We start from the raw sequence: 27991 nt of genomic DNA on the forward strand, positions 1-27991 counted from the left end.
CCCCCCCCCCCCCCCCCCCCCCCCCCCCCGTCTTGCTCTTCTTCCTCGCTGTCGTATTGTAGTAGAGTGTTATCACCCATTACACACTGTTCTTCCCAACAGAAACCAGCGGTTACTCATTGGGAAGAGCACAACAGCCAGCCAGCTGGACCAAAAGCCTCCTGCATGCAGGACTGGCAGCACGTCATGTTTCAGTGGACAGATTCACAGAGTTAGACTCATCCTGATGGCTCCATGCGACGAGATACCAGTAGATTCATCCCAGTTAAGCTTGATCATGTGGGCAGGAGGTAGTTTGTAGTGTATCTTATCCTAAAGCACTTCATCATTCTCTTAGCACTTAAAGGCCCGCCACCAAGGAGGGTGTCAGTGTCAAATCGAGCACTTTGCATCTGAAATTAGTCACAAAATGACAGATTTTCTAATATAATTTCATAAATGAATAATTAGAATAGTTATTTCAAAAATATCAGGTATTTTTAGTGGCTAAACAGGTAAAAAAACAGCTGATGGATTGGTAATGACAATAATTCCAATACAGTGTAATGAACATATGAAGATAAAGTCAATATGCTGAAGAAAATTTGGTCCTGCAAAATCTAACAGTAAATAGTTCTTTAAGTAAACTTTAAATGACGCAACAAGTTAACAAAATCCTCAAGACCTTTACAAAATATTTTGTCTTTCACTTTGGCTACAGAGCGGCAGAAGATAATAGTACTGATCCAAAGTGTTCGCTTTCAAACTGATCACTAATTCTGTTCACAAAACCTTCAGCTGAAGGCTTCATGTTTGCTGTACATACTTTGCCTGTACGCTGTTTCTTGTAAGATAATAGATGTTCTGTTCTCTTAGTTCTCTTGTAAAATATAGTGTTATATTTTCTATATGAAGATGAGGAGGAGAGATGCTGCTGCAGGTGATGTGAAGATTGAGTCCATCAGTGGTTTGCTTGGTTTCTTTGAGACTCTGCTGTGGAATAAGATGAGTTTGGATCTTGTTTACCAGTCAGAGTTGTTGCTCACGCTCAGCCCTATGTCTTTAAAGGTTTTTAAACTTTGGTATCATGAGGGAAAGAACAAAGCTTTATTTTTTTGACTGAGGCTCAGGGTAGGAAAATGAACACTGATCACCAATAAGACAACTGTTTAGTTTGTTTTCTTAGCATCTGGATAACTCACTGTCAGGATTTGTCAAAAAAAAAGACATTTACTCCATCCAGTCAAATCACTGTCTAGGTTTTTAAAAGGTTTAGTCCTGCTTTTGGTCCTTAAAAGGCTCTGCTTATTGTTTTTAACTTGTTTCAAATTGTTTCAGACTTGCAGAGTTTTGTTTTCTGGATTAAACTTTGACCCCATGTGTATCAAAACTAAATATTACCAAAATAATAGAATAAAAAAGTTCAGTGCTGAATAAAGGAGTTCGGAATAAGAGCAAAAAATTGTACAGCTTACGTCCACATACATGATCACATTTAAGACTTGTTGAGTTTCTGCAACACGTTACTGTCTGAAGTAACAATGAACATAAACTGCTGCAGCTCTGGTTCATCAAAAGTATGAAGCAGAATCGAACTTTGAGTTGTTTCAGTTCAAACTAAGTCAAGACAAAGATTATTACACTTTATTCATTGTAAAATTTAGTCTTAGTTTTTGCACCACTATTGGTGTGATGGTTTACACCGTGACCTCGCAGCAAGTCGCTGGTTCGAGCCTCAGCTGGGGGAGGGTCGCGCGGTGGCCTTTCTGTGTGGAGTTTGCATGTTCTCCCCGTGTATGCGTGGGTTCTCTCTGGGTTCTCTCTGGGTTCTCCGGCTTCCTCCCACCGTTCAAAGACCTGCATGTTAGGTTTATTGGTCACTCTAAATTCTCCCTAGAAGTGAGTGGTTGTTTGTATCTCTATGTTGTCCCTGCGATGGACTGGCGACCTGTCCAGGGTGGACCCTGCCTCTCACCTGTTAATGCTGGGATAGACTCCAGCTTCCCCATGACCCTTAATTGGACAATATTGTTAATAAAATCTGTTCTTCTTTTAAAATGAGAAAAAAGTCAACAGAAATCTGATAAGATTTTTTATTTTTTTTATCCTGAAGGCTGCAAGTTAAACTTGACAATCTTCATTTTTATATTCAGCAGTTTGACAGATTTGGTCCTGATCAGCCATCAGATGTGGTCTGAGTTTGTCTTTCCGTTGATTTGTTTGAAAACAGCCTGTTAGACTTCTGTCCAAAATAAAACACGTGCAAAAGCGTTAAAAATATATGTATATGATAACATCACTCTAATCAAAGGATTTTCTCTTCTGAACATAAAAAAACACCCAACTGAAAAAGTTATTTCCTTACAAGTGTTTACTCTTCCACATACAGAAGTAAATCTGTATTTTTCTAAACAAATTTCACCTGTTGCTCATCAAAAAAGTCACGTTCAAGCAAACTCGAGCTGCACCTAAATAGAAACTCAGTTTCACTGCTTTTTATTCCATTTTGAAACTGACATGATTTATTATTGCTTGTATCGAAGTCTGATCTGATGAAAGGTTCTGATGTGTAAAAGGTCCACACCTATTTTACTAGTGAGAGCAGATAATGTGAGTTTATGCCACCAGTCCAGCATCATGCCAGTCAGTCCACTGTGCTCTGTGTTCGCTGCTGTGGCAGAATATGTTGGTTTTAAAATGTACAATGGATGTGAATGCAGCTCCTTTAATTTCTCTGTTGTACTGTTACTGTAGTACTGCTGTAACATAAATGTTTTCTAAGTTATTAAAACCAACATCCCAGGCATCTCCTCAAAACACACTGGCTGTTTGTCTTTTTTTTGTTCCCATTAAGGTAAAGCTGATATGAATTTGGGAAGGATAAGTGATGATGATTTCAGGCTATGGAGGAGCAATCTTCTCATCACTTACTGTGTTTTTGTTTTTTTTACTTAAACGTTTGATCCACAAAAAGTATTCAGTGGAATGAAGCACATCCCACTGTCCTCCTTAAAGTACCGCAGCTGTGGATGAAACACTCAATATATGTTCTTTTAAAAAGAAAAGTTAAACCTTTGTAACAAAGTTAAGAGGTTTTTAGCAGGGAATATTCCCCTAGAGAAATAATTTATTATGCAAAGTAAATCCCAAAGACATAATCCTAAAATTGCCTTAAACATTCTTAAACAACCCTGTTTTATCCATCCATCCATTCTTGCAGATGTATCCTGAAAATACGCATTTTGAAGGCATGTATGTTTTTGTCATTGAAATAGTTCAATGTGCAAAATGTTGACAGATTCCTGTGAGAAGATTGTTCCTGTATTTTTATATTTTTCTCAAACATATGTGGTGCAGTAAATTAGGTAGATTTTAGAGTTTCCTTACTTCAGCACACCCGACTTCTCAACCTCGACCCGACTCAAATTATTGTGCAGAACTTGGTAATGAGCTGTTTGATTAGTTTCAGGTGAGTTGGAGCAGGGAAATCTCTAAAATATGCAGGACTGTGGCCCTCAAAGACCAGAGTTTGTTATCCCTGTTGTAGATAGTAGTGTGTGAGGCATTTTCCTTTTCTTATTGTTAAACTTCTGGGTCTACTTTCTTTTTAGTGTGAATGTGCAGGTTCACTTACAGTTTTGTGGAGGAAACGTAACACATGAAAATCATGGAGGACTTTCAGATGTATTTAGGAAGTAAACTTTATTTGTCAGATTAAAAAAAAGCAACAAAAAAAAACAAAACTTCAGTTCTGGACATGTTTGCCTTGGAAGAACGTCATTACTTCCCTGATGGTAGAAACACATACAGTCCTGTAGGACTGTTACTTTACAACAACTTCACATGAAATCCCGGTGTGAGCTCTGAACATTTTGATTGAGCAGTAGAAGGAGAGTTTCATTTTGTGGTAACGTCAATGATCCACCAGTACAAAACCCTGTTGTCTGAATGCTTTTCACGTCACATCTAAAACAGCTAAAAGTGGACAAAACTCATTTTTTCAAGTGGTCTCTGTATGTTGGTTCCTGCCAGGTTTTACTTGACAGTTCAACCACTGATTAAACACTGAAATGGACACATGGCACAGTTTGGTTGGTAGGCATGGCACGTCCACAGGCATTGCACCACATCAGTAAAGACCAGAGTCATCTCTGTCAAATCACTGTGGCAGACTGAGAATTATACTTGGCAGCATTTATATATGGCATCATGCTAGTAGGCAAGTTTATGTGTAAACAAATCTCAACGATAAGGCAAAACAAATTGCTTTAAATAAGACAAAAAAGACTCTGGGACAAGTCGTTAAGAACACATCACCATCTGCTGGTTAAGAAGAGACTGGTTGTACTGGTACTGAACCTGCTGAGGGCGTTATCAGGGAATCAATACTGTGTTGGGCCTTTTTTTCTTTTCAAACATCATCAGTTATTCATATGATGTTGTAAACATTTTAACCTCTTAAGTCCTCTTAAACTAACTTGATCCAGTGGTTTGTGCCAAGGTACATTATCCTGCTAAAAAGTGCCACCAGTAGTGGTAAATTCTGGCCAACAACTCGGGCTGGCTGTGGCATTCAAACCATGATCAGGAAACATCGTTTCAGTTCACAGAGCTGTCTATACTCACATTTTTTTTCTTTCTCATAATTAAATGTTAGACTGGTGCCAAAATGTAGAAGACTGGTGGCTTCAGAAATATCCTGTCACCAACAGTCACACCACAGCTAACTGCTGATTTTTTTTATCCCTTATGTTTGATGTAAACGTTAACTTGAGTTTCTGACCCTTGTGTTTGCAGATTTTCATGATGAATGGGTGTTCCTAATAGAAATGCTCAGTTAGTACAAACTTGGTCAAATTTAGTAAAAAAGAAAAAAGGAGCTGTTTTTCTGAATATTCTACAACTAAAATTGTAAATAAAAGCATGCAGAGTTTAAAAAAGTTTTAAAGAATAGTATAATGATGAAGAGCATTTAGTAAAGAAAGCTGATAAAACCAAATGTGACACCAGATCAGACTGAGTTATATTGTTTCATGTTAGGATTTCTATGTTGATCCACTTTGTTTATCTAAACACATGCTTTGTAAGTTTGAGTTTGGAAGGTAAACGGGAAAAGTAGCTGCATCACCAACAGCCTGAGAAAAGGTGTGTGTGCTCAGTTGGATAATAACGTACATGAAATTAAGAATCAGTTTTAGTGAATCCATCTGTTTTCTTTGCCAGCTCACAAGATAATGCTCAATTTCTGTAAACATTTATAAGCTAAGCAGAAATGAATATTTTTTCAGTATATTCAGATACACAGAGTGCAGATGTTTTGTAAAACATTTATGGTTTCTGATGAGTTTGCGATTATTTGGTCTGCAGACTGCCTGCTGCATCTGATCTCCTGAAGCAAGTCGATCTTCTGCTGAGTAAACGCAAACAAAGTAGCGATGGTCTGGTAGATATGCCTCAGATGCTGGTCAGCACTGAGCTGCTCTCTATGGCAAGAGTGATAGTACCAGGGAGGTCGTTGTCACGGCGATCCCCCTTGCCTTTCAGGTGGAGCGTCTTCTGGATTTTTCCCTGCTCAGCTGGCAATGTCACCTGACCCATGAAGGAGTCCTTGAGGACGTTGTGGTTGTAGATCTGAGGGACAGAAAGTTCAGTCACACAGGGTCACACAGTTGTTTTAAAAATATGTACACACACATACACACACACACACTAACCTCGATGCAGATCGGTCGGTTGGCTTTCTTCCTGTAGAAGAGTCCTTTAGTGTTGAACACGGGGCTGCATGTGTTTTTATGGACCAGAGAGCGAACCTTTTCTCCTTCGCAATAAATTATCACGTAAGGATCTGACACTGGAAACACACACACATACACACACACTTTTATCATCTTTCCAGAGGATATCACAATGAAGAACATTCATTTTCTGGAAAGACAGTATTATCATTCCTCTAATCAGCATATTGCACATAGTAGAGGCTTTAGAGGCAGGTGAATATTTAGTGTTCAAAGTTAAGATGATGAAAAATTCAGACAATAATTTTCAACACAAGAAAAAAAAATCACTTAAAAGTCATAACTCCATGATATTCCCTCCATTTTATACACAAATTATGATTCATTTAGTCATTTTCTATACTGCTTATTCCAGTTCATGGTCACAGGGAGGTTGCAGGGTACAACCTGAACCGATACATTAGGAAATCATAAAAATGTAGTCATGAAAAGTATTTCAGTATGTTGAACAATCAAAATAAATGACAACGTGCTTTTACTTTCAGTCCGATGTAAATTTGGTTTGTTCAGGTACAGCAGCTGCTGATATGACAGGTAATTTTTTAAAGGTGATACAAAAGCTCTTTCAGAGCAAATTATATAATATATATTTTTTTTATGTTAACAAGGTTCAGTTTGATGTGATTAGGCTTTGAGTAGGTAACCTGTCAATACAAAGCAAGAATTCAGTGAGCAAAGAGCAAAACTGAACATTTACCCCCGTCTGAGTCCTGTGCAGCGAGTCCGTCGGCCTGAAGTACGTGGACCTGAGTTACTAGAGAGGGATAACCACACAACCCAGACCAGCAGGTCTGAGGAGGCTCATCAAGAATCAACTCCCTACCGGACAAAGAGAGACAGGAGAAGGATACTTACTTGTAAGTATAATTATAGTTTAAAAACACAGCCTGAAACTGGTATTACATTGATAGTGAATTGAAATACAGAATGCTAACTATCTGTTTCAACAATATTTTGTTGGAGGACACCAAGGAAGGGTTAAATAAGCTCAGTAATAATTTCAAGGCAGTATCAACTCTGAATGTGCAGCACTGATACCGACCACATTATACTAGAAGTCAGATAAAAGCCTGATCATAATAGATTATTCTTTATCAGACCACACCATGAGTGAGACGTCTGACTGGTCCTGAATATACTCTGCAGAAGGGAAACAAATCCAAACATCCAGTTAAAATCATAGGAAACTAGTTTCAGCCACTAGAAAGAGTCCTGCCACAGACCGGCTTTCCCCACAGAGTCCAAATTTCTGTATCATAGAGTCAGACTTGTTTTTCATGGAGAAACAGAAAGACACTCCCTGTATCCATAGAAACACTGTGACGTTAGGAGGACTAAACTGACTGAAATAATATGGTTGTTGTGCAGTATTTTTATTAAAAATATTTGGCTATTTTTACAACAATGTAAAAATAAGGTTTTTCAGTTTTTTTTCTCGTGCATACTGTGCTTTTTTAAACTTCTGAAAACTAATATCGGGTGAAAAGAAATAAAAATATACACTGGTTTAACTCCATGTATTCCCACCTCTAGCTTGGCACGTCAAGCACCTTTTACAACATCAGTTTGTCCAGTAACACTTCCCAAACTACATTAAACTTCAACAGCCCGTCCGTACTTGCAGTCAGAGGGAACATCGGTGAAGATTCGGAGCAGAAAGTCTCCTTCCAGGTCAGGGTTAAAGGTTGTGGGTATAATGGCGTATCGGCCCTCTGTCAGGTCGATGCGCAGGAACACAGATCTTGAGTTAATGTAGATGCTTCCTCCAACTTTCTGCTGGATGGCATGCATACGATAGGTCCTGTTTAACTCCACCTGAACACAGAAAGACAGCAGCAGGTTTCACCTCCTAAATGTCCACGTTTGTATTAGTTTTTAAACTTTCATTAGGTTTGCACAGATCAGTTTATTCTTAGACCTGAACACATATAGAAATTTCTCACTCTGTGTATGTCAAAGCCAATAGCCAGGTTTTCTCCTCGCCCTTCCTTCAGGGTGGCTCTGCGGTCTTTCTGCTGCAGACAGATCAGCACCTCGTCCTCCGACTTTTTCACATCAAAAACGTACTGAACCACAGAAGAAAAGACTTCGCTCTATATCACTTATGAAAAGACACAGACCAAAACAGAATCTGTGATATGAATAAATGAAAGAAGACCTGTGGGTTTTGAAGGAAGGTGTGCTTGTTGTTGCTGCAGCCACCGGCTCGGTTGAGAAGCGGGTCATCATGGCGGCGCCAGGAACCCCACATCACAGCCTCCTCCCAGGTCTTATGGAAGCTAAGGTAGGACGTGTTGATAAGTCGACAGAGAATTAGGTCTGTGAAGTTGGCGATGAAATCATCAAATTTCATCCTGCAAAGAGGAGAGAAAGAACTCATAAGTCGTGTTTTCCACATCTGCATGCATGAATAAACTGGGACTTTGTGGATGATCTTGCAGATCAGTTCACACTAAAAATGGGAAAAGCTGCAGCAAAGCTTTTCATACATGTGCAGCAACTGAGCTACAGTCCTTGTGCTCTTTTAACAAGTATCACTGAGGTGTGAGTGATGGTGAATGCTCTTGAAATATCTCTCCTCAAAATAAACATTTATTATTTATTTTTGATTGTTGTATTTTTTCTCAGCCAAGAAAAAATCCTTTGAACACTCAGGAGTACATCTGAAAGTGGACATGTTTTCTGCTGTTCGTTAAACTACAATAATAAAAACTACAGTAATGTTTTTGTCAGATTTTTAAATAACTTTTGGTAAAGTACAAAATATTTTGTTAGTTAAGATAAATACCAATATTACAGATCCAGATGTTACAATTTCCCTCACAGGAAAAGAAAACTATTTTTCATCCATTTCATTTATTCAAGAACAAGTCGCAGTCAAGACGGATCTAATTCTATTGCTGGTCTTCCACACACACACGTCAGATCAGTTCCCTCAGCCACAAGAATATCACTCCATAAATGTCCAGATCCACCTGCTGAATGTAGTCTTTAATAATTAAAATTTACTACAACAGTTTATTTTTATTATAATAATTTTATTAAGAATTCAAGGTTATTTTCGGGTTAATAACACCTGGAGGATTCCTCAAATGCACCATTCGCTAGGTCATCTTATTTTGCCAACAGGTGGGGATGTTGTACTGAAACTCACCAGAACTCTCCATCATCCTGCACTGTGACGCCCATCTTTTCTCTCTCACTCTTACTGACTTTCTTCCACTCTTCAGAGCTGAAAACATACAGAAAATGTTCAGTCATCTTCATTTAGATATTCACTCAAGACACAGATTCATTATAAATTTATCTGACAGATGATATAACATTTAGCATATTATGTTCTAAACAAGAGCAAACCTCTTTTTTTTTTTAAAAGGAAGCCTGGTTCATTGCCTGACTTTAAATCAGGTGAGAGAACATGGAAATCATGTTGGAGGGAATTTCTTTTTGTAGAGCTGTGGTGTAAAGATACCTGGCCGAAACTGTGTGTTGCTCAAATCAACATAATAATGTTACAAACGAAGCTAATCTTTAGCAAACTAACAGATATGTTGAACTGTGAATAGCTTCCACAAACATGTGTTTCCCAATGAGTTAGAGCTCTAAAATTCTGAGTATGTTTGACAAATAAGTTTGCCAATGTCCTGCTGCTGGATGATTGTCTAATATAAATGGTTTAGTTTGTGTGATGTGTTTACAGTAACTGCTATGCCTGTAGATTAGATTACTGACACTTTTTTAGGAGAGACTTACAAATTCAAATGATATCATTAAGTTGTCTGATGCCAATTAATCCAAAGAAAAAACATTTTCTTTATTCTTTTTTCTTTATTTACTCCACCTGTTTACCATTTCCTGTTTCCTCATCTTCCTCACCTGTCGCTCCAGGCCCCATTCCACTCTTTCTCCCCCCAGGGGTTCCTCATCCGGATCATGTTGAGTTTGTCTGACTTGAAGAAGGCCAACAACCCGTGGCCAAGCCTTACCCTGCGGACATCTGTCACAGCATATGCATGTCCCTTCACCAGGCCACAGGCCAGTTTGGCCTCCATGTCTGCTGCAGTGGTTGCCTGAACAAACATCTCAGAGCTTTAATTTATGCATAAATTCATTTAATAACTCAGTCATATGGGTTTTTTTGGTCTCCTCACCCGGATTGAACAGCTAATGAGGCCTCCTCTGTCGTGCACTTTCAGAACTCTCTCAAAAAGCTCACTTTGCTTTTCTTCATCTTCTTTGTATCCGTTTTCAGTCAAGTCCATCGGCTCAGAAACACCTCCCGTGAAATCCACCAGCGCGTCGGCTGTGTTTCCCCCATCCAGACCTTCATAGCACCCACACATCCTGTAAAACACATATTATACTGTACATTCAGACACAGAAGCTAAACTACTGAATGTGCTTTCTTATAGTAGATTCTGCTCCACTAAATTTAACAAAGCAGAAATGAAACAGTGTGACAGCCTGAATGTCTGTTATATGTTTATCTATTTACTTACAGAAAATAACATTTATGAGAAACATGGTATTTTTAAACAATTTAATTTCAAGTAGAATATTTTAATATGTCAGGTTTTTTTTCTTGTCTTAAGAAGATGAGTTTCTACAGCTTAAAATTCAGAAGCCATAAAACAATTACTGATACAACTTAATTATTTTTCCTTTACAGGACTTTTCTCTTATTTATCCAGTTGGTACTATCAAAGCCAAACATTTGTATTAATTGATTATTTATTTACTCCTTTATCTTAATTAATTAAAATAGAAAAGATTGTATTTGTTTCATTCTTTCTAAGCTGGGATGGGCTTTGACATCACCTATTCAATGGTTCTGTGCTTGACAGGAAGAAAATAGACCCACACATGAAAGAGCTCATGGAAAAGATTTTATTAGTAGTAATGTGTCATTTTTTAGAACACCAGTCCTTTTTTTAAGCTAATAAAATCTTTTACAGGAACTTTACCATGTGCAATCCATTGTCTCCCTATCTACTCTTCGGGATCTAAAACTGGTAGACATGTAATGTAGTTTCTAATGTTTCTTGTGTTTCCAAAATATCTTAAATCAATTTCATAGAAGTTGAAAGTGCTTCTATAAGCTAAGACTAAGTGCAGAGGGGGCCAGTCAGATTTCTGGCTCAGCCATCTGGTCCATGCTATGGACCATCCAGACAGTCCACAGTATGGAAACATGCATCCCGATCTGCTGGGTTGTTGGATGGTGCTGCATTTTATTTACAAGTAAGAAACATTCATGGTTAAAGGTGTTGATGCATCTCTCTTTGGGTGCTGTTGCAGTTTTTCTTCACAGAAGCAGAAGCTATACAACCTTTTTCAGTTATTAGTATCCACAGTGACTAATGACAATGACTCTAAGCATGCAGACACAAACATAACAACAGTATATTTACTTACTTGGCGTAGGCCTTCTCCACCAGTGCACTCCAGAACTCATTGCGGTCGTTGGAGTGACAATAAATGAGCTCTCCATTCAGAGTGGGAAGCCTGTCATCAATCACCATGTCCACCCACTCACCAAATCTCCAGAACCGGAAGTGGAAGATACCAGCATAGGACTCTGGTTTTTCTTTATTCCACTCCTGGTCCTTCCAGTCTGGAATAACCTGAAAGAAATACAGAGAGCACAATACTTTGGGTGATGTAGTAAAAAATCTTGTTAGTCATAATTTACCAAAAGCAAAGGATATATGCAGAAACTACTAGAGTAGTAAGAAACATACATGGTAGCACATGAAATAAGTAGATTTATTTCACGACTAGTTATTTTTTGCTGCTTGATGTTTTTATTTATTAACACATAAACAGCTTGATGTGAGAAATGTCTGACCTTAAGACGTTCATTAATGACTGCATCCAGACAGAAGTGTGATGTTGCTAGAAGATCCCCAGCAAACTGGGGCATATAAAGATTATCGAGCTGTTTTTGTTCCAATTTTCCCCCTTCATGACCAAGGATAGCAAACGGCCATTTATAAGCTTGCCATTTAATGAGATAAGGATAATAAGACATGATATTGTCTTATAAACAATAAAGGTCTCATATAAGATGTCCTATAAGATTATTCTATGGACTGAGGTGTGTTAAGAGTGAACAATTGTCTCAGAAATCGTCTCAGAAACAGTTCGTGGAGGTTAAAAAAATAAAGCAGAAGTACAGCGCTAAAAGCTGCTAAAAATCTATCAAAACCTTGCTGACACAACAACAACCCTCGAACAATAATGTTATGTACTGTTGTTTTTCTATTTACGTGTTGAAATAAAACATGGTCAAGACGATTATGCGCTACTGAAGGAGTGCGCGCTCCCGCGTCAAGGGATACATTTTTTTGTTGGGGATAACGGTCTTGGCACGACACCGGGTCGTGAAACTGTGGATTGTGACGTAAAAGGGCATGAAGCCAATCAAGAGACCGAGCTGGAAGCAGGAAGGAAGTTGGCACGTTGACCACTGGAATCAGCCGAGAACAACAGCTAGCATGGCTGACGTGAAACTTAAAGTCCGATGGACTTCAGAAATGGAGAACAAACTCGTGGAGCTGTGGGAAGAGAGAGAATGTTTATTCAACGTCTCTGCCAAGTCGTATCATAGCAGAAACGACAAGGACAAGAGTTGGCAAGAAATCGCCAGTGCCATGCAGTTATCGGGTAGGTAGCTCGCTGCTAGCCTTGCTACAACCAATACTGTACTGTTCACAATCACTGCGTTAATCCAGTTAAATGAGCTCGCTGCTAGTCTCACTTCAGTCAGTGTTGTATCGCTAATCACGGCAACTGCGTTAAACCAGTGATGAGCTTTAACTCTGCTGTGCTTGCACCCCAAAGTTGTGTCACCATCTGCCACTTCTTCTATTTACCTGAAAAGTAGCACCCCGATGCACGATTGTTTTTACTTGCCCCCGTTCAATAGAATCAACACATTGCATTTGCTTGGGCTTTTTTAGTTCATGTAGGTGGTGTTCATGAGTGTTTGTATGTGCATCAGAGACATTGAACTAAAGGGGGGAAACAAAAACACAAACAGTTGTTGGTGGTTATGATTGCAGTGGAAGAAGTACGTGGAAGAGCTACAACATTAAGGACACAATATTCGAAACTACTAAAAAGTAAAGCAAGTGGGAGTGAAGAGAAGGCCTTGACAGCAAAGCAGACATGGATGCTCAAGTCCCTGTCCTTCCTCAAAACATATGTCATCCAACGTACTACCAGCGTAAGTATTATAGGCTACTGTGTTTTTTTTTTGTTTTGTTTTTTTATCGTTGTTTCCTTTCCTATTAGTTTTTATTTTCTCATTTTATATGCAGATATGCCATTACCAGATAAACTATTTCATCCTTTAATTACAGCTTCCCACCTCCATGAAAAATACCCTGGCTACAGAGGAGCTTCCCTGCAGTGATCAAGATGAAGCACCAGAGTGGTCCGAGGATTCGGAGCGGTTAACAAGTGCCTCGTCTGGATCATCTACTCCGCTAACTTCCCATACTCTGGAACCTTCCAAAAAACGAAAGAAAATCCAATCCACTGATGCCATTGAATTGGAGAAAATAAAAATTTTACAGCAGATGTCAAGAACTTTAAAGAATAGAAGTAGACCAGCTGCAGACGCTGACACCACGTTCGGAGTTCAAGTTACCTCAGAGCTGAAGCTCATTACAGATCCGGTGGTCAAGACAAGAGTCAAGCGGCGGATCATGACTGCTTTATACGAGGCTCAGGAATTATTCCTGCAAAGCAGCTGGCCCTGGAACTGATCAAAAGAAGGCAGGGTTGTTTTTCTTGTTGTTGTTTTTTAAAAAATCTTTTTTTTTTTAGCATTAAAGGAGTAAGTCTCTGCTAATGACTGTGTAGATTTTCAATCATCCAAGTCAATCCTAAATGTGTGAATAGAAGGCAACTGGATTTTTGGAGAATGAATCCAGTTGTCCTATTTGAGCACTAAGATTTTTTTTATATTTACCCAATCATAATTAACCCGTTAACAACAGACATCCTGGGTTGGGACCTGACAAATAAATCTGTATTTTACTCAGTCTCCCTACCAAATACCTTAGACACCACTGGAAGCTAAGGTTCTGCACTCCAGTATTAGATGGTACCACAACAAAAATGGTCCTGTTACTTCAGCAAGGGTCAGTAAAAGTAGTCCAGTAAAATAGTTGGCCCATAACAAGTCAAATATCCATTAAAAAAATCATTTTAGGCGAAAATTGCAAGATTTTAAGGAATAAAACAGTAATGGCTGCAGGGTGAAGATCCATCCACAAGGAAGGATGACGAGCAGATTGTATTTGTGTGCTAAGGAGACTTAAAGTATTTATGATCCATTATGAACCACAGTGCAAGCTTATTGTGGTGAATAGCAACATTAAATATATTGTTCAACTTGTGTGTACACATTTACTATAACTACCTTACCCTGAGACTTGTTTCTTTTTTTATTTTGTTAAAAACTGCAACTTTTTCAGGACAAATAGTCCTTGTGGGGACCGAAGCCTGATCTTAACGACGCAGCATGTCATTTCTGGAGTAGTGGTTATAGTTAAAGTGTGAGAAAAAAGGTATAGTTACAGCAGTAATTACCTATGATTATGATTTGTCTATCTACAATAAATACAAGTCAGTGCAAAGTCATAATAAGAACAGTCCATGACTGCTGAGTTTTGTCAAGGCTGAAAAACGTTAACCACTCCCATTTTGGAACATAACCTATGTCTGGCAAAGCCTTATGAAAGTTAAACTATATCTTTAGAAAAATTCTGCAAATGGACTAATACAGCCAACCAAACAACTTTGTCAACAAAGATAAAATGGACAGCTGCAAAACCTTGTGTGTAATTGAAGCCACAACATGAAAGATTTAAATAAAATGATAAAAACAATTATTTGCTTAAAGAACTCTTATGTGTTGTCTATTAATACAGAGCTTTAATGTCCTGATGTTCCTCTCTCTGTCTTCTCAGCACAGCAACAGTAAAATCATGTGATCTTTGTAGCTTTACCCTAGAAAAATTCAGGCATGGTTGACCTGACTCAAACTCATGCTATGTGTCATAAATCTAGATGTCTTATAGAAGATACCATATAGGAGTCATTAAACATGAATTGTCCATCTTATTCTGTGGATAAATGCATTTCCTGTAAGCTTTCATTTTGACCTTATTACAGCTGGTTAATTCAATCATGTCATAGTAGCACATCAGAAAATGGAAAGGAAAAAACTGTGCCCACATTAGCAATATAGCAACACAGAAAAAAAATGTAATAAGCTTGCCTTAATTCACCTCTACTAATAGTTCCATCTATAAATACTCATTCAGATAAACCTAAGGGATATACAGCAAACGTTTTAAAACACCCATATTTCCGCTTGTATACCCGACATGAGACAACAGATTGACAAAGTTTTCCAGGGAATACCATCCATCCATATCCTGTGACAAAATCCCCACTGACGACACATTAACGGTGATGTAACAGAGTAACATAAACACACACAATCCTTAGCGAGGTGAGAGATATAAATATGAGATCCATTAAGCCAGGACGAGCTGAGCTCTCGGTGGACCCCAGGAAACTCCCAGAGTTCCCTCTTGTACGTCATCAGTGTCTCCTGTTGCCTAGCACCCTCCCACATCATGTACCTGCTTAATGCCGCCAAAAAAACCTCTGCGCATTCTCATTAGACTAAGATATTTCCAACCCTTACCATAGTACACACTACTGAGCGTTAATAATTCCACTGCAGGCAAAGATCAGTGTTCACACTTTTGGAGAATATAAAATATTTCAGACTGTCATGGTTTCAGTTATGTACACAAATATTCCCTCATAGCTCAAATACTTATATACTTAAATAGTGCACTTTTCAGAATCTATGTGATGGTTTGGTGCAGATATGTCATATATATTTGGTCCTAAAATACCTGACATAATGTTAGCAGGGTTCAATGCACAGGACGACATAAATGACTGCTGGAATAACTAGCTTTTTGCATTGATCTTATCTCCCAGTTCTCTCCCTCATCCTCTCCTGCCAGTCAATATGTCCTAACCAAACAGCCCCATGGGCAGCAGGGGGAGGGGGTGTACGCTGTGGACCAAAGTGAGAAACTGGTACACTGATGGAAACAGTTGGAAGGGGAGGAGGGAAAGAGGAGGCATATGAGCCTATAAAAAAGAGAGGGAGAGATCAGAAACTCCAGAGCTGCATCACTGCATCCCTCCACACGAGCAGACATACCCTCTCCTTAACCAGGATTGCAAGCTTGAAGACATGGACATGGAAAAATCTCCCTCCAAATTAATGGTGCTGGAATTTAAAGAAGACACTGCTCTGACAGAGGTGAGTTTCACTCTGAAATAACGACTTCTCACTTGTAGAGACATGACAGAGCCTTCTAATGTGTGAATGCAATTAGCGCCTTACTCTTGAAATACATTCGTGGTTGCCTAATTCTTTTTATTACATTTATTTATTTATCTATCACTGACTTGGTTATAGATGATTTTAAAAGACTAATATAATCCGTAATAATCAGGCATATAATGTGCATTAAATGAAATTACTTTTCTAGGTTGTTGTTGGGTAAGACTTAGGTTAGATTTAGGAGAAGTATTTCAGGAATGTCTCTTATACACAAACCTGCGCTTGTATAAACATTTCTGCTTGTTTCAATAGAAGCAACACCCTTCAGAATATTTGTTCTGAAAGTTATTATCAGTCTATCTGTTGGATTTAATGTCCAGTAATGATCAACAGCTCTGCTCATCAGTTGAAATGCTGACCTGTTGTCTGGCATTCAGTCATCGCAGTGTGTGGAATCATTTAGCGTGAAGTGACCTTCAAATCATACTTAAATTAGAGGTAAACCCCCCTGTGTACATCCATATTTGATCCCAGCCACAAAAACATTTTTTAAGTATTGAAAGACCAGAGGGCTAGAGCAATGCCTCTCAAAGTGGTGTCCAAACCTTTTTAATACAGTTTCTACAAGACCAGAAAATGCTGTTTGTAAGGAATGAAGGAGCAAAGCAGATGCATCCCTGAGCTGACAGTTGTGTGTAAGTGAGGAAAAGCCAACACACAAATCACACCTCTCTAGACACTGACTCTGTGTCACTCCACTGCTTGTGCAATGTGAGCATGTTATTTGAAAGCCCACAGTTTGATGGTACAACATCGCCCGTTTGGTCGGCACAAACAAGTAACTGGAACCAGTGAAGGAATAATTATTAGTTATTTTTGGGGTGTTATTGTGTGAAAAGGGCTACAGATTTTAAGTGGTAGTCTGGAAAATCAATACAACAAAAAGGTTGATATCACAGTTACTCAATTTTATAAATTTTCAACTGTACTATGCCATGATTATAGTATTATAACTCTCACTCTGCATAATTTCCCATTAATACAGTATAACTTTCTATGGATCTCTAAAGCTTCAGATCAACCACCAGTGAACTTATCTTAAGTGTGAATTCAGACTATTGTTTCAGATAGTTTATCATGTTTCTCTTGACTCAAACTATGACTGAGTCTTTACTGCTTCTCCTCCAGTCCCTTCAAATGTCCATGTAATGAGTCTCTTGCTGTATGATCTAATGTTTCCCCTGCAGATGATGCGTCTTCGTGTGTCTTCTCTGAAGAGGTCAGGGCAGAAGCGTCAGGATGGTGAACGTCTGCTTCTTCCCTATGAGGCTGTGTATCGTCTGGACTTCCCCACCCAGGAGCTGAATTTCTCCCGTTGGTATTTCTCTCTCTCCGGCCACGGCCGGGTCACCATCACCGGTATTTCCCAGCACTGGACCCCTGACCTCACCAACCTGATGACCCGTCAGCTTCTGGAACCGATTGGGACATTTTGGCGAAACTCTGAGGACCCAGAGGACTCGCCACTCAAGTGCTTGGAGGCAGACATGCAGGAGTTCGGGGAAAGAATTGCTGAGCTGGCCAAAGTGAGGAAAGTCATGTACTTTCTATTTGCTTTTAAGGATGGGGCAGAGGCAGCAAACCTAAGCTGCTCTATTGAGTTCACACCAGAGAAATGACTTTACATCCAACCAGGAGTCCTGCTGTAGCACTAGAAAAGCCTTCATGTTTTCTTCTTAAATATTCTCCTTCAAACTCACTCACAGATGAACCCATTTTTATTACACCATCACACCCTTTTTAATGCCACAGTTCAGATTTAAAGCTTTGCAAAAAGCTAAAAAAATTACACACATGTACCACAAAAACATATATAAGAAAATAGTTTTCACAGAAAGTTCACATACGTTTAAATAAGGCATAAAAACTGGGATGAACAAAGTGAAGAAAGTGTAAATACATCTCATTCTGCACCAACACAGAACCAATCCTGTTGTACACCTTCATCTCCTGGTTCTACTTTTCAGTCAAACAGTTTCTCTGATAAATAAAACACAGCATTAACGGCCAGCCAGATATTGTTTCATGAGCAATGAGTGACTTTGTAAGTGACTGTTTGCGGTTTTGTTGTTTTTGTAAGCATAATGCAAGACCGATGACCTGGCAGATGACAGAGATCAATGGAGTGACATCAATTACAAAGCCAGTGAAATCCGTTCAGTTCAACAGAACAACATGCTGTTCACCCTTCAGGAGAGTCACATTAATCATTCTGATCATTTTTCTCCTGTTTTCCTTTCTCAAAATGTTTTCTTCTTTAGTTTCATAACTTGAAACTAAACTAAAACTACAAGATTTCATATTTTTAATAAGATAATTTAGTAAAATAGCTTAGACAGGATGAACAAAGATGAGATGGAAGTTTAGTGAAGCAGGAGACGGATGAGAGGAATAACTTTTGAGTACAAATATTATCTGTTCTGTACAATCTGTCATCCAGAAGTTCTTTTTAAATTCCATCCTTTACAATGTTGTCCATCTTTTTACGTGAGGCACAACTAACAGCAAATAAAGTCAGAAATGTTAAATTTTGTGAGCACGAGCCTTTAGCAGGAATGCAGAATCAACCAGCAGGAACAATGACATGAACGCCTCTAACTGCAGTGATTAAACTCACAGAGAGGAACGTGTGTGTGTGCTGTGTTTATCTTCTCAATGTGACAGAGTATTTAGATTTCCAGCAGATGCAAACTTCACTTGTATCAATATTACAAAATTTTACAAAAGATTTGATGTACAAACTTCTGTTTCTGATTTTTATGGAACTTGGTCATGTGTTGCATGATTGAAATAACTTCAGTGATGAACTATTAAAGTGTTCACACATTTTCTGTCTCTTTTTTTCTGTCTTCATGACAGTCTGTCAGACTACATATCTAGCCACAGCTCAAATTAAATCCCAGTTTATCTGCATTCAAACTACCAATGTAATTACAGCTTTTTTTTTCTTTATTGCAAATGATTTAATAAAAGAAAAAATATAATTGCTTTGGTTTAAGTCATGAGTTAATGAGTTAAATACTTTCACAAATGGAAAGAATTGGAGAAATTGGAACAATTATTTTCTCCAGAATGCAGACTTCACTGTGACAGAAACCAAATCAAAGAAAAACAGAATTTAACTGGAATAATCTACAGATTTAATCTCTCACTGCATATAACAGACTACTGTTTTATATAAATTCAAACTTTATATGTTTTAATAATTTTGTATATCAGGCAACTGTTTTCTTATCATTTAAAGCAAATGTTGTCATATTCTTCATCACCACCGACATCACAATAGTTTGAGAACCAGTGTTTGTTTTAGAAGCATGAAGGTTGTCGAGACAACTGCACCATAGAGACAATGAAAAAAGACTTTCCTTTCCACCCAGCTAATGGAAAACTGAGAACTACGGAGGACCTTTGAGACTAGACAGAACACATGAGGCACTGGTGGAAAAAAACGAAACAAAACAACAAAATACAAAAAAAAAAAAAAAAAAAAAACACACTGAAGACACACAATGCACAAAGGCCAAAACACACATAGACTCACAATACATATACCAGTAACTGGAATTATACTTATGTCCAGCTTCGTGTTTTCACGAAGTCAAAGCACATAAAGGAGTGTTTGGCAACTGGTGGCCTGCAGGCTGCCAGTAATATCTAGCCCACCAGATTACACTGATTAAATAAAAAATAAATAAAGAAGTTAACTTACCTGCACTCTAATCCTGGATTAGTTGAGCTTACTAGAATTTTTTGTGGAAACCCGTTGCCTTATACAGATGTGACTTAATGAACGAATCAATTCTTTTGAACGACTCTTTTAAATGAAAGATGGGAACCGATTCACAGCTGTGAGCGGTTCATTTGTGAGCCATTTTTTTTATATACAAATTTTGACACTGCCTTCACGAAAACAAATCAAATTTCATTTATAAAGTGCTTTTCATGCCATAGGCAACACAAAGTTATTAACATGATTAAGAATAAAAACACTCAATGAAATCTTTCACACAGTCACACGCACACACTTATACACACACGCCAAGCCCAATCCCCCCACCCCCGTTCCAGTTAAAAACGACTGAATGAATAAAAAAATGAATAAATAAGAAAATACAAAGTAGTACAGTTGAGTAAAATGAAAATAAAATGAATAACATGTGTGACATCATAGAAGTCTGATTTCCAACACGCTCCATTCATGTGAAGCATCTATGGGCAGAGAGTATTGTTTGGAAACAAATACTGTGAATTATATCTAAAAAATTTACTAGAATTTGCACTGACTGCTCAGATTTATCCTTTTTAATCTATATTTTTCCTATAATTTTTTATTCTTGTATAGTAGATTTCATATAGGTACATATTTTCATTATTTGTCATTCTTATATATTGTGAAATTTTGTGAGATATTGTGAGAACGAGCTAGTCTTTTGAATAGCTCTTTGAAAGGAACGGCTCCTCAAGATCCGGATCCCCTCAAAGAGTCATAAATCCCATCTCTATTGCCTTAAATCATTCTAGTTTTTACAAATGCTGAAACATGTCAAGTTGTATCAACACGGGTAACCATTAGAATTTAAATTTCTTTAAAGCATCTAATAGTTCAATTATCTTATATTAGATTTACTGATATTGTTTAGTTCTTTCATTGACCTTTGGCATACATTTAACAATAAAATGAAGATGATGATTCACATCAACTTGCAGATCCAGAACCAATACTGAGAAGACAGCAATAGGTTGGGAAAGTATCTAATATTTTTACTTACAATATTGTGAATAAACTTAGGTGGTGATTTCTTTACCTGTACTGTCCTTTTTATTCATGGTACCAAGTTTAAAATTCAAAGAGGGCAGAACTTTATAGCATTGTCTATTTGTTAACATAACACAGGAATTAAATCACACAACTCAAATTTATAGCACTGCAATAATAAGAAAAAGGTTAAATTTCAGCTGAATCTGCATCTCCCATGAGCCTTTGCAGTCCAGATATGTTGAGTTTTTAAAATAGCCCCGCCCCCTCTGACAGAAACCATGTTGAGTTTTCTTGGCAAATCATTATTATTACACTGCACAATGTAGAAAACTATTTATTTATTTTATTATTTTATTTATTTTACTAATGAGACACATTAGTGTCTATACAAAACATAAAATGATAATTAGTCACTACTAAAAAGTTTATGTTCAAACAAAATTTGGGCTAAGAGTGTGGAGTCACTGTGTCAAGTAAAACAAGCGCACCCTGAAGAAGGTGAGGACGACTTGCTCGATTGTATACTATTGGCTGGAGGAGGTTTGACAGACAACTCTTTCAGCAACCCAAGAGAGAGGAAAAATATCCAAGAGCAGAAGTTTTCAGAGAGAAGAGAAGGTGTCTGAGTGCAGAGTTTTGAAAGGAAGAACAATATATTTGAAAGCAAGAGGGGACTTTCTGAGTTTTGAGATCTTAATGAACATTTCCAACACAACAGCTGACAGTAGGGATGATGTTCTGGACGTGCACGCTTCTTTCTTTCATCATATTAAAGCTGCATTCCTTAAGACCAAACAAATCTATTTCTATCTCATCCATCAACATGATCGGTGTCCAATGTGTAATTTTCTTTGACCAGATAAGACATTTGCAAAAGCTAGGTGAGTTTTTGTGTCACTTTCTTGGTCTGCATTACTGGAAACCAGCTTGTTATGTATCCTGACTTGAGATGTTAGAATTGCTCAGATCCTTGGACCTTGGACAGTACTTGGAAAAGGGACAATGTGAGGACTCTGCAGGAAAACTTGGCCGTGGGCAACAGTGGATCTGGCACTAGGACAATGATCTGAAACATGCAGCCAAAATGGCCTCCAAATAGTTAACAGAGAACCATCCCAACATTTTGGAGTGGCCCAGATGGTCCAGACCTGAATCCCATCCCTAATCTTTTAAAAGGAACTGAAGACCAGAGAAATAACAAAGGGGCCTTCTAACCCCAAATAGATGGACACTGTTCCCAAAGACATGTGGTCCAACATCCCAGTGGAGACACTGAAACCTGGCTCTGATATCAGATTTTAAATTACAGAGACAAGGTCTAAATCATTTTGATCAAGGATTTTTTAAGGAAAACAAGCATCTCAAAATAAAATTCATCAACTAACTACGGTGAAGACTACTTATTAAAAAGATTTATACGATTAATAACTCAATATTCTATCCCAAACTGACTGATAATCTGTTCACACGATAGTCAGGATTATCAGTGCCACCTTATGGATGAAAGATGTTATCATCCAGGTGAAACAACAAACAGCTTCCAAAACTCACACCAGGAGGTTTAAAAAATAAATCTTTTTTAAGAAAATCATTTAAATTTAGGGTGCTGATTTAACTATTAATAGAGTAATTGGTAAATAGTGCTACTCACTTCTTACTGTGTCCAGCCTCAATCAGATTATAATCTTTTCATACTGAGATGATGTAATTATCTGTACAGGTTTATTAAGGATTTATATTTCTAATAAGTTCTGCAACAACACATTAAATAGTGTGTGGTAGTTTATAACCTTGAACACAACTTTTTACAGTTTCACACATGCATGCATAGATGTGAATAAAATAAAAGTGAATAAAAAATGGTGTGTAAGAGAGATTATTAGTCTTCCTTTAGTAGAAATCTGTTAGAAAATCACAAAGAATACACAGCGTCACAGTACACATAAATCTAGAGAACACAAACACAGTCATGCAAATCTGACTAGATTTTACACACACCCACAGGGATGACGTCCCAGACACACCCAAACACACAAGCATGTGCATGCAAACTAGGTTACTGGTGGAGGTTTGACAGGTTTCTCTGGAGTCCCAGTTAAAGTGTTTCAGCCTTTAGGAAAGCACTCTGCACAGCGGCTTGCTGTTATCAGTGTCAGTGTGGGTGTGTGACTGAGAGGTATCATCCCCCCACAATTCTTTCCATTTTCTACGTTCTTTTTTTCAGCTTTTCATTTCAGAATTCAAGATTGAAGATATTTATTGTCAAATGCAGAGTAAAAACACAGTGATTGTGACACTACAATTATTTTCTAATTTGGTTTGTTTCCCTTTACACACAGTGACTCACAACACAATGATGAACTGAAGTAAATGAAAGAAATAAAGAACAAGAAATTATTATAATTATAATAGTACACAGAACATACAGAGCTGCTCCTTGCTGCAGAGGCAGTGTGGAACAAAATGTTTTTATTCTATTGTAAGTTTTTTGACCTGAAAACATTTCCTGGAATGTGGGACATGTCTCACCTTATGCCATAGTGCTTCAATGGAGGCCAGACTGGAGCAGGCGGCTACAAACCAGCAGTTCCCCAGCCGGCCTTGGTGCAGGTCGTGAGCACTGAGGCCGTTCACAAACAGGTGGGGGTCGCTGCTTAACTCCTAGAGATGAAGATGATTGCTGTCAGTTTTGCAGTCATAAAGATGAGTCATGAAATTATCTTTTAAATTAATTTAAAATAAACTGATGTGATTTTTTTTAGCAATCCAACAACAATCAGTGCTTTACTACCTTTAGAAATATAAATGGACAAATTACAGTTAATTTACAAGGTATTTTCTATCTAATAGTCAGACACACCCTGTACAACACTAATTATACTGTCTCTTTAGCCCCCCATATTCCCCCTGTATATCTTCTAGTTTGGTGTCTGTCTCATCGACATACACCAACAGCAGAAGGATGTGGTCTGAAGCCACCAGGTGTGGATAAATATGGAGAAGGGTGTTAGTCATAGAATTAAGTCAACCTTTATAAAGTAAATACAGTTTCCAAAGAAGAGGCTGCTTGAGTTTTCAAAGCAAAACAAACCACAGAGACACAGAGAAACTGGACGGTAACCAAATGACAGGCCTGCGATAAACCAGTAGCACACACCCACCAAAACCACCACATATGTACAGACATACCAACAAGTACGTACAGACATACCAACAAGTACGTACAGACATACCAACAAGTACGTACAGACATACCAACAAGTACGTACAGACATACCAACAAGTACGTACAGACATACCAACAAGTACGTACAGACAGTGACTTCTAAGCATCTTTCATCTTGTCTGGTATAAGATTTAAGTGAACCTAGAAAACTAGGTATTTCTAATAGGAATTATAAAATAATCTATATTATTTGACTAATTATTATAAATAAAATAAAAATGTATTATAATTTTAATATTGATTGTTAATAGAACAATAATTAATAAATTAGTTTTATTAATAATACAATAATAACTTAAATAATAATATATTATTAGGTTATTATTATTATTATCTAATAAAAACCTAATAATATTTTAATTTTACTTTCCATCAAAAATCAAATATTGCTTCAAATGTCTGAAGATTCTTTTAAACTGATTAATGGAGATAAAGAAAACTGTCTGTATATCTAGTTAAATGTGCTCACACATTTTTTGTCCTGAATGTACACATCTGTCCAACCACCAAAAAGAAGTGGCTGGTCAGTGTGGAGAAACAGTATGATGCTGTCCTTATTCTTATTTTCTTCTTCAACAAAATACAGTAAAATACAATATGTACAATAGATTAATATAAAAGATAAATACAAGACATTACTACTCAACAGCTAAATGAATGAACACCTGGCCACAGGAGTAGGTCGGTGTTTTAAAACATTGATGGATGACCTAAAAGTAGTTGACACATCTCAAACTCTGAAATCATTATTAATGCACCGTACACAGCAAGAAAACACTATAATCTCTTTCCTCCCCACCTCAGGATTTCAGCCTGGATGCTAATCACTAAAAACCCTTTAATTATGTGTGCAATCTGCATTACACAATGACCATGGCCAACATTATCTATACGTCAGTAAAATATCAACAGGATCTCACATGCCAACCTTCTCCTTATGACTCCTGTTAATTTTAGCATTGTATGTTAGTTCCATTGTAACTAAAGAATAACCAATATTCTGTCTGTTAATGTTTCAACCTCTTATCATAAGCTTTAAGGATAAAGCTTATAATGATAAGCACTCCAGCCACAGTAAAAACATTCACTATATGATCCATTTCTCTATGTGTGTGAATTAACTAAAGTCAAGCAAAGAACAAGAAAATTATGTTTTCTTTTTAGTATCCAAATCAGTACAATTCATTGCCACAGTGCATTAGTTTCACTGGGCAGCACAGAAACAAGTAATGTTTAGCTTGTAGTAATAAAAATGTTTTTTCTATCTCTTCATTCCTAAAGAAAATCTATAACATTGATCCAGTGCTGTGCTCCAAGTGTCCTGTTTAATTATTTAGCCACTCAAATGATCAGTGACTGATAGTAAAGGTGTGTTAAACATGCAGAATTGTGGCTTTTTTTCATTTGGCTTAAAAAATTCTTCATTGTTCCTTCATGGAGCAGTGAGAGTCAATGGTGGGTGTCTCAGTGGGTTTGTCTGCACTGCACAGCTCAGTTTGTAAAATTAGAAGATTTGAGAAAGAATTAAGGTAATAAACATGTTTGGCTAAGACTCACAGTCACTAACAGTAACTGTACGGCACTCAGTGTAAGTGTGTTATGGAAGTGCGGTTTGATTACCATTAATTTTTCAGTATCAATCTCCACTGCAAATGGAGAACAAGGCATATTTCCCTCAACTTTCAGAGACACAACTCAATGTACAAATCAAAAAAGCAAACACGTGCAGCAAATGCACACAAAGCTGTTGGTTTGGGATTTCAGTAGCGTTAACAGAAATTCCATGAATTCCTTCTCCCTATTGAATTCCATGCAACCTCTTCTTTGTTTAGACTCAAGCTCATGACCACCTCCCCCATTTCCCACCTACTGTCTCCATCTCTGTGAATCAGAGCGGCTGAATCAACTTGTGTGCAGAAAAGCTGAGCCTTCATCTCTGACATAAATATTATTAACCGTTCTAAGGCTATTTCTCACTTCTGAGTGCTTCCAGTATCATCCAGAATTATTAAGTGAGTTATCAGGGGGGATTTCTTAAATCCTCTTGGATAAAAGAAGGTATGTAGATGCCTTCTTTCCTCTTTAACAAAGCATTTCAGTTTTCTTACCTTGGGTCTTTTCCAGGTGACATGGCCAATTTGGTTTCTCTGGTAGAACAGAGACTGGTCCGACGCCGGGAACAGAGGGTCTTCAAACAAACTTCCATTCTGCTGGCATCGTCTCCTCAGTGCAGAGAAAGACTGGCCTTCATAGAGAACCACCATCCCTCCTGCACAAGCAGAAAATCAAGGTTTCTAATGAGGCATCAACAACACCCTAAGCTCACACACACAGTATATATTTTATTAAAAAGTAAACTTTTAGAACAACACGTGTCTCATATCTAAAGAATAACCACCTACTGACCATCTTTATTAAGCTCAAAAATGCCATTGCAGATATCATCTACAAGACAGCTAATCAGGAAATAAAGCTTAAACGGACGATAAACAAGAAAAGTTCAGCAGACTGAGGATGTGCCCCACCTGAAGGTGTTTAAACTTCAAGTTTACAAAGTGCTGACAGAGATTAATAACAAGGATACACTCTTCTAAAAACCTTTTGTAACACGCTCAAAACATGCCTAATCGCCACATACACGCACACTATCGACAAATTTACATCACAGAAACTGCCTCACCAGTCGTGTAGCAGGATGACAAACAGAAACTTGGACAGTCATGTTTGACTAAAGATCACCAGCAAAGTAAACACGATTTAACTTTTATGTGTGTCTGCAAACACAGTCCCAACAGCAGCTTCCTGCTCGCCTAATAAAGAGTGTGTGGTTGGAAGTGCATGTCCAAAAACAATGGCTGGAGATCAGACAGGCTTCACAGGCAGCAACATACTTTCAATGCAATCTACATACTGTCAGCAGAGAAAGACACTCAGTAAACCTGAGTGGTGCCTCGAACATCACACATTTTTATCCTTTACTGTGGAATTTGATAAAGATTCACTTTGCAATTTAGCATTTAAACAATGAACAAATATCATATTTTAAAACCGCTTCTTCAGGTGCAAACAAGCTGATTTTCTTGACTATTAGGCCAATAATAACATTACTGCAAGCAACTCATAACAGCGATTAAATATATTTAATCGCTGCTTGTTATCTAATTAGTTGTTAAAAAACATGTATGTGCGTGTGTGTGTGTGTATTTTGATTGACTTTCAACCAATCAATGGATAAATGATCAAATCAGATTATACAGTCATGGTGTTACATTGCTGAGAGTTGTTATGCACAGTAAAACACAGAAACATTTTCTTCAAGGCCGCGTCTACAACAAGCAACATTTATGAGCTCTTTCCCGCTGGCATTAGTTAACAGACGTATCAAATGAATCAGCAAAGACGGTATTTAGGAAGCTGTCTTTGTATGGAGTTTTATTACCACTATTAGTCAGGAGAGTTTTATTTTTTCTAAATTTGAGAGCAGAATTACTTGTTCTGTCAGGTTTTATTCTTCTCTGCCTCTCCATCACCTCTCCTCCTTTAGCCCCTTCTAAATTCTGCTAAACAGAATAATGTATGAACATCAATAAACTAACCTGGACACAATCAACAGTCACCTTGGAGACAGTTCCTGAGACACATCAGTAATTATATCAGTGTCAGTGGAAGGCAAAAACAGAACTGATACTACACAGGACAGAGTGTGTTTCCTTAACCACATGGACTGTATATTACATCATATCATACATGTCTGGTGGTCTGTTTAAGGTAAAACATTGTTTCTG

At 37.7% G+C, this 27991-nt stretch overlaps 2 protein-coding genes across 4 annotated transcripts in view; one reads left to right on the forward strand and one right to left on the reverse strand.

The window, feature by feature from the left end:
- Positions 1-3666: 3666 nt before the first annotated feature.
- LOC121645578 (calpain-5-like) overlaps positions 3667-27991 on the reverse strand; it is a 42092-nt gene continuing 17767 nt past the window's right edge. For both annotated transcript variants that reach the window (XM_041994077.1, XM_041994076.1), the window contains 12 exons: positions 26315-26475; positions 23510-23641; positions 11190-11398; positions 9926-10118; positions 9651-9844; positions 8929-9006; positions 7933-8128; positions 7718-7840; positions 7393-7589; positions 6472-6593; positions 5694-5830; positions 3667-5610 (listed from right to left, as the gene is read on the reverse strand). In XM_041994077.1, the coding sequence (XP_041850011.1) occupies positions 5434-5610; positions 5694-5830; positions 6472-6593; positions 7393-7589; positions 7718-7840; positions 7933-8128; positions 8929-9006; positions 9651-9844; positions 9926-10118; positions 11190-11398; positions 23510-23641; positions 26315-26470 (1914 nt within the window). In that variant the 5' untranslated portion in view covers positions 26471-26475 and the 3' untranslated portion in view covers positions 3667-5433. The remainder of the gene's footprint in view (positions 5611-5693; positions 5831-6471; positions 6594-7392; positions 7590-7717; positions 7841-7932; positions 8129-8928; positions 9007-9650; positions 9845-9925; positions 10119-11189; positions 11399-23509; positions 23642-26314; positions 26476-27991) is intronic.
- ompa (olfactory marker protein a) lies at positions 12236-17958 on the forward strand. 2 transcript variants are annotated; one of them, XM_041994079.1, is made up of 4 exons: positions 12236-12440; positions 12839-13002; positions 13139-16137; positions 17409-17958. In XM_041994079.1, the coding sequence occupies exons 3-4, from the start codon at positions 16069-16071 to the stop codon at positions 17838-17840; spliced, it is 501 nt and encodes a 166-aa protein (XP_041850013.1). In that variant the 5' UTR covers positions 12236-12440; positions 12839-13002; positions 13139-16068; the 3' UTR covers positions 17841-17958. The 2 variants fall into 2 exon arrangements, with proteins under 2 accessions (XP_041850013.1, XP_041850012.1); XM_041994078.1 differs by lacking the exon at positions 17409-17958 and having other exon boundaries at positions 13139-14177.

Source organism: Melanotaenia boesemani, chromosome 9 (assembly GCF_017639745.1).
Source record: "Melanotaenia boesemani isolate fMelBoe1 chromosome 9, fMelBoe1.pri, whole genome shotgun sequence".
Taxonomy (NCBI): Eukaryota; Metazoa; Chordata; class Actinopteri; order Atheriniformes; family Melanotaeniidae; genus Melanotaenia; species Melanotaenia boesemani.

Bases quoted from the DNA above. Each gene is read 5' to 3' on its own strand.
- ompa (XM_041994078.1), top strand. From the start codon at position 12,272: ATGGCTGACGTGAAACTTAAAGTCCGATGGACTTCAGAAATGGAGAAC. The intron at 12,441-12,838 runs GTAGGTAGCTCG...TTATGATTGCAG, and splicing joins CAGTGCCATGCAGTTATCGG to TGGAAGAAGTACGTGGAAGA. The intron at 13,003-13,138 runs GTAAGTATTATA...CTTTAATTACAG, and splicing joins TCATCCAACGTACTACCAGC to CTTCCCACCTCCATGAAAAA.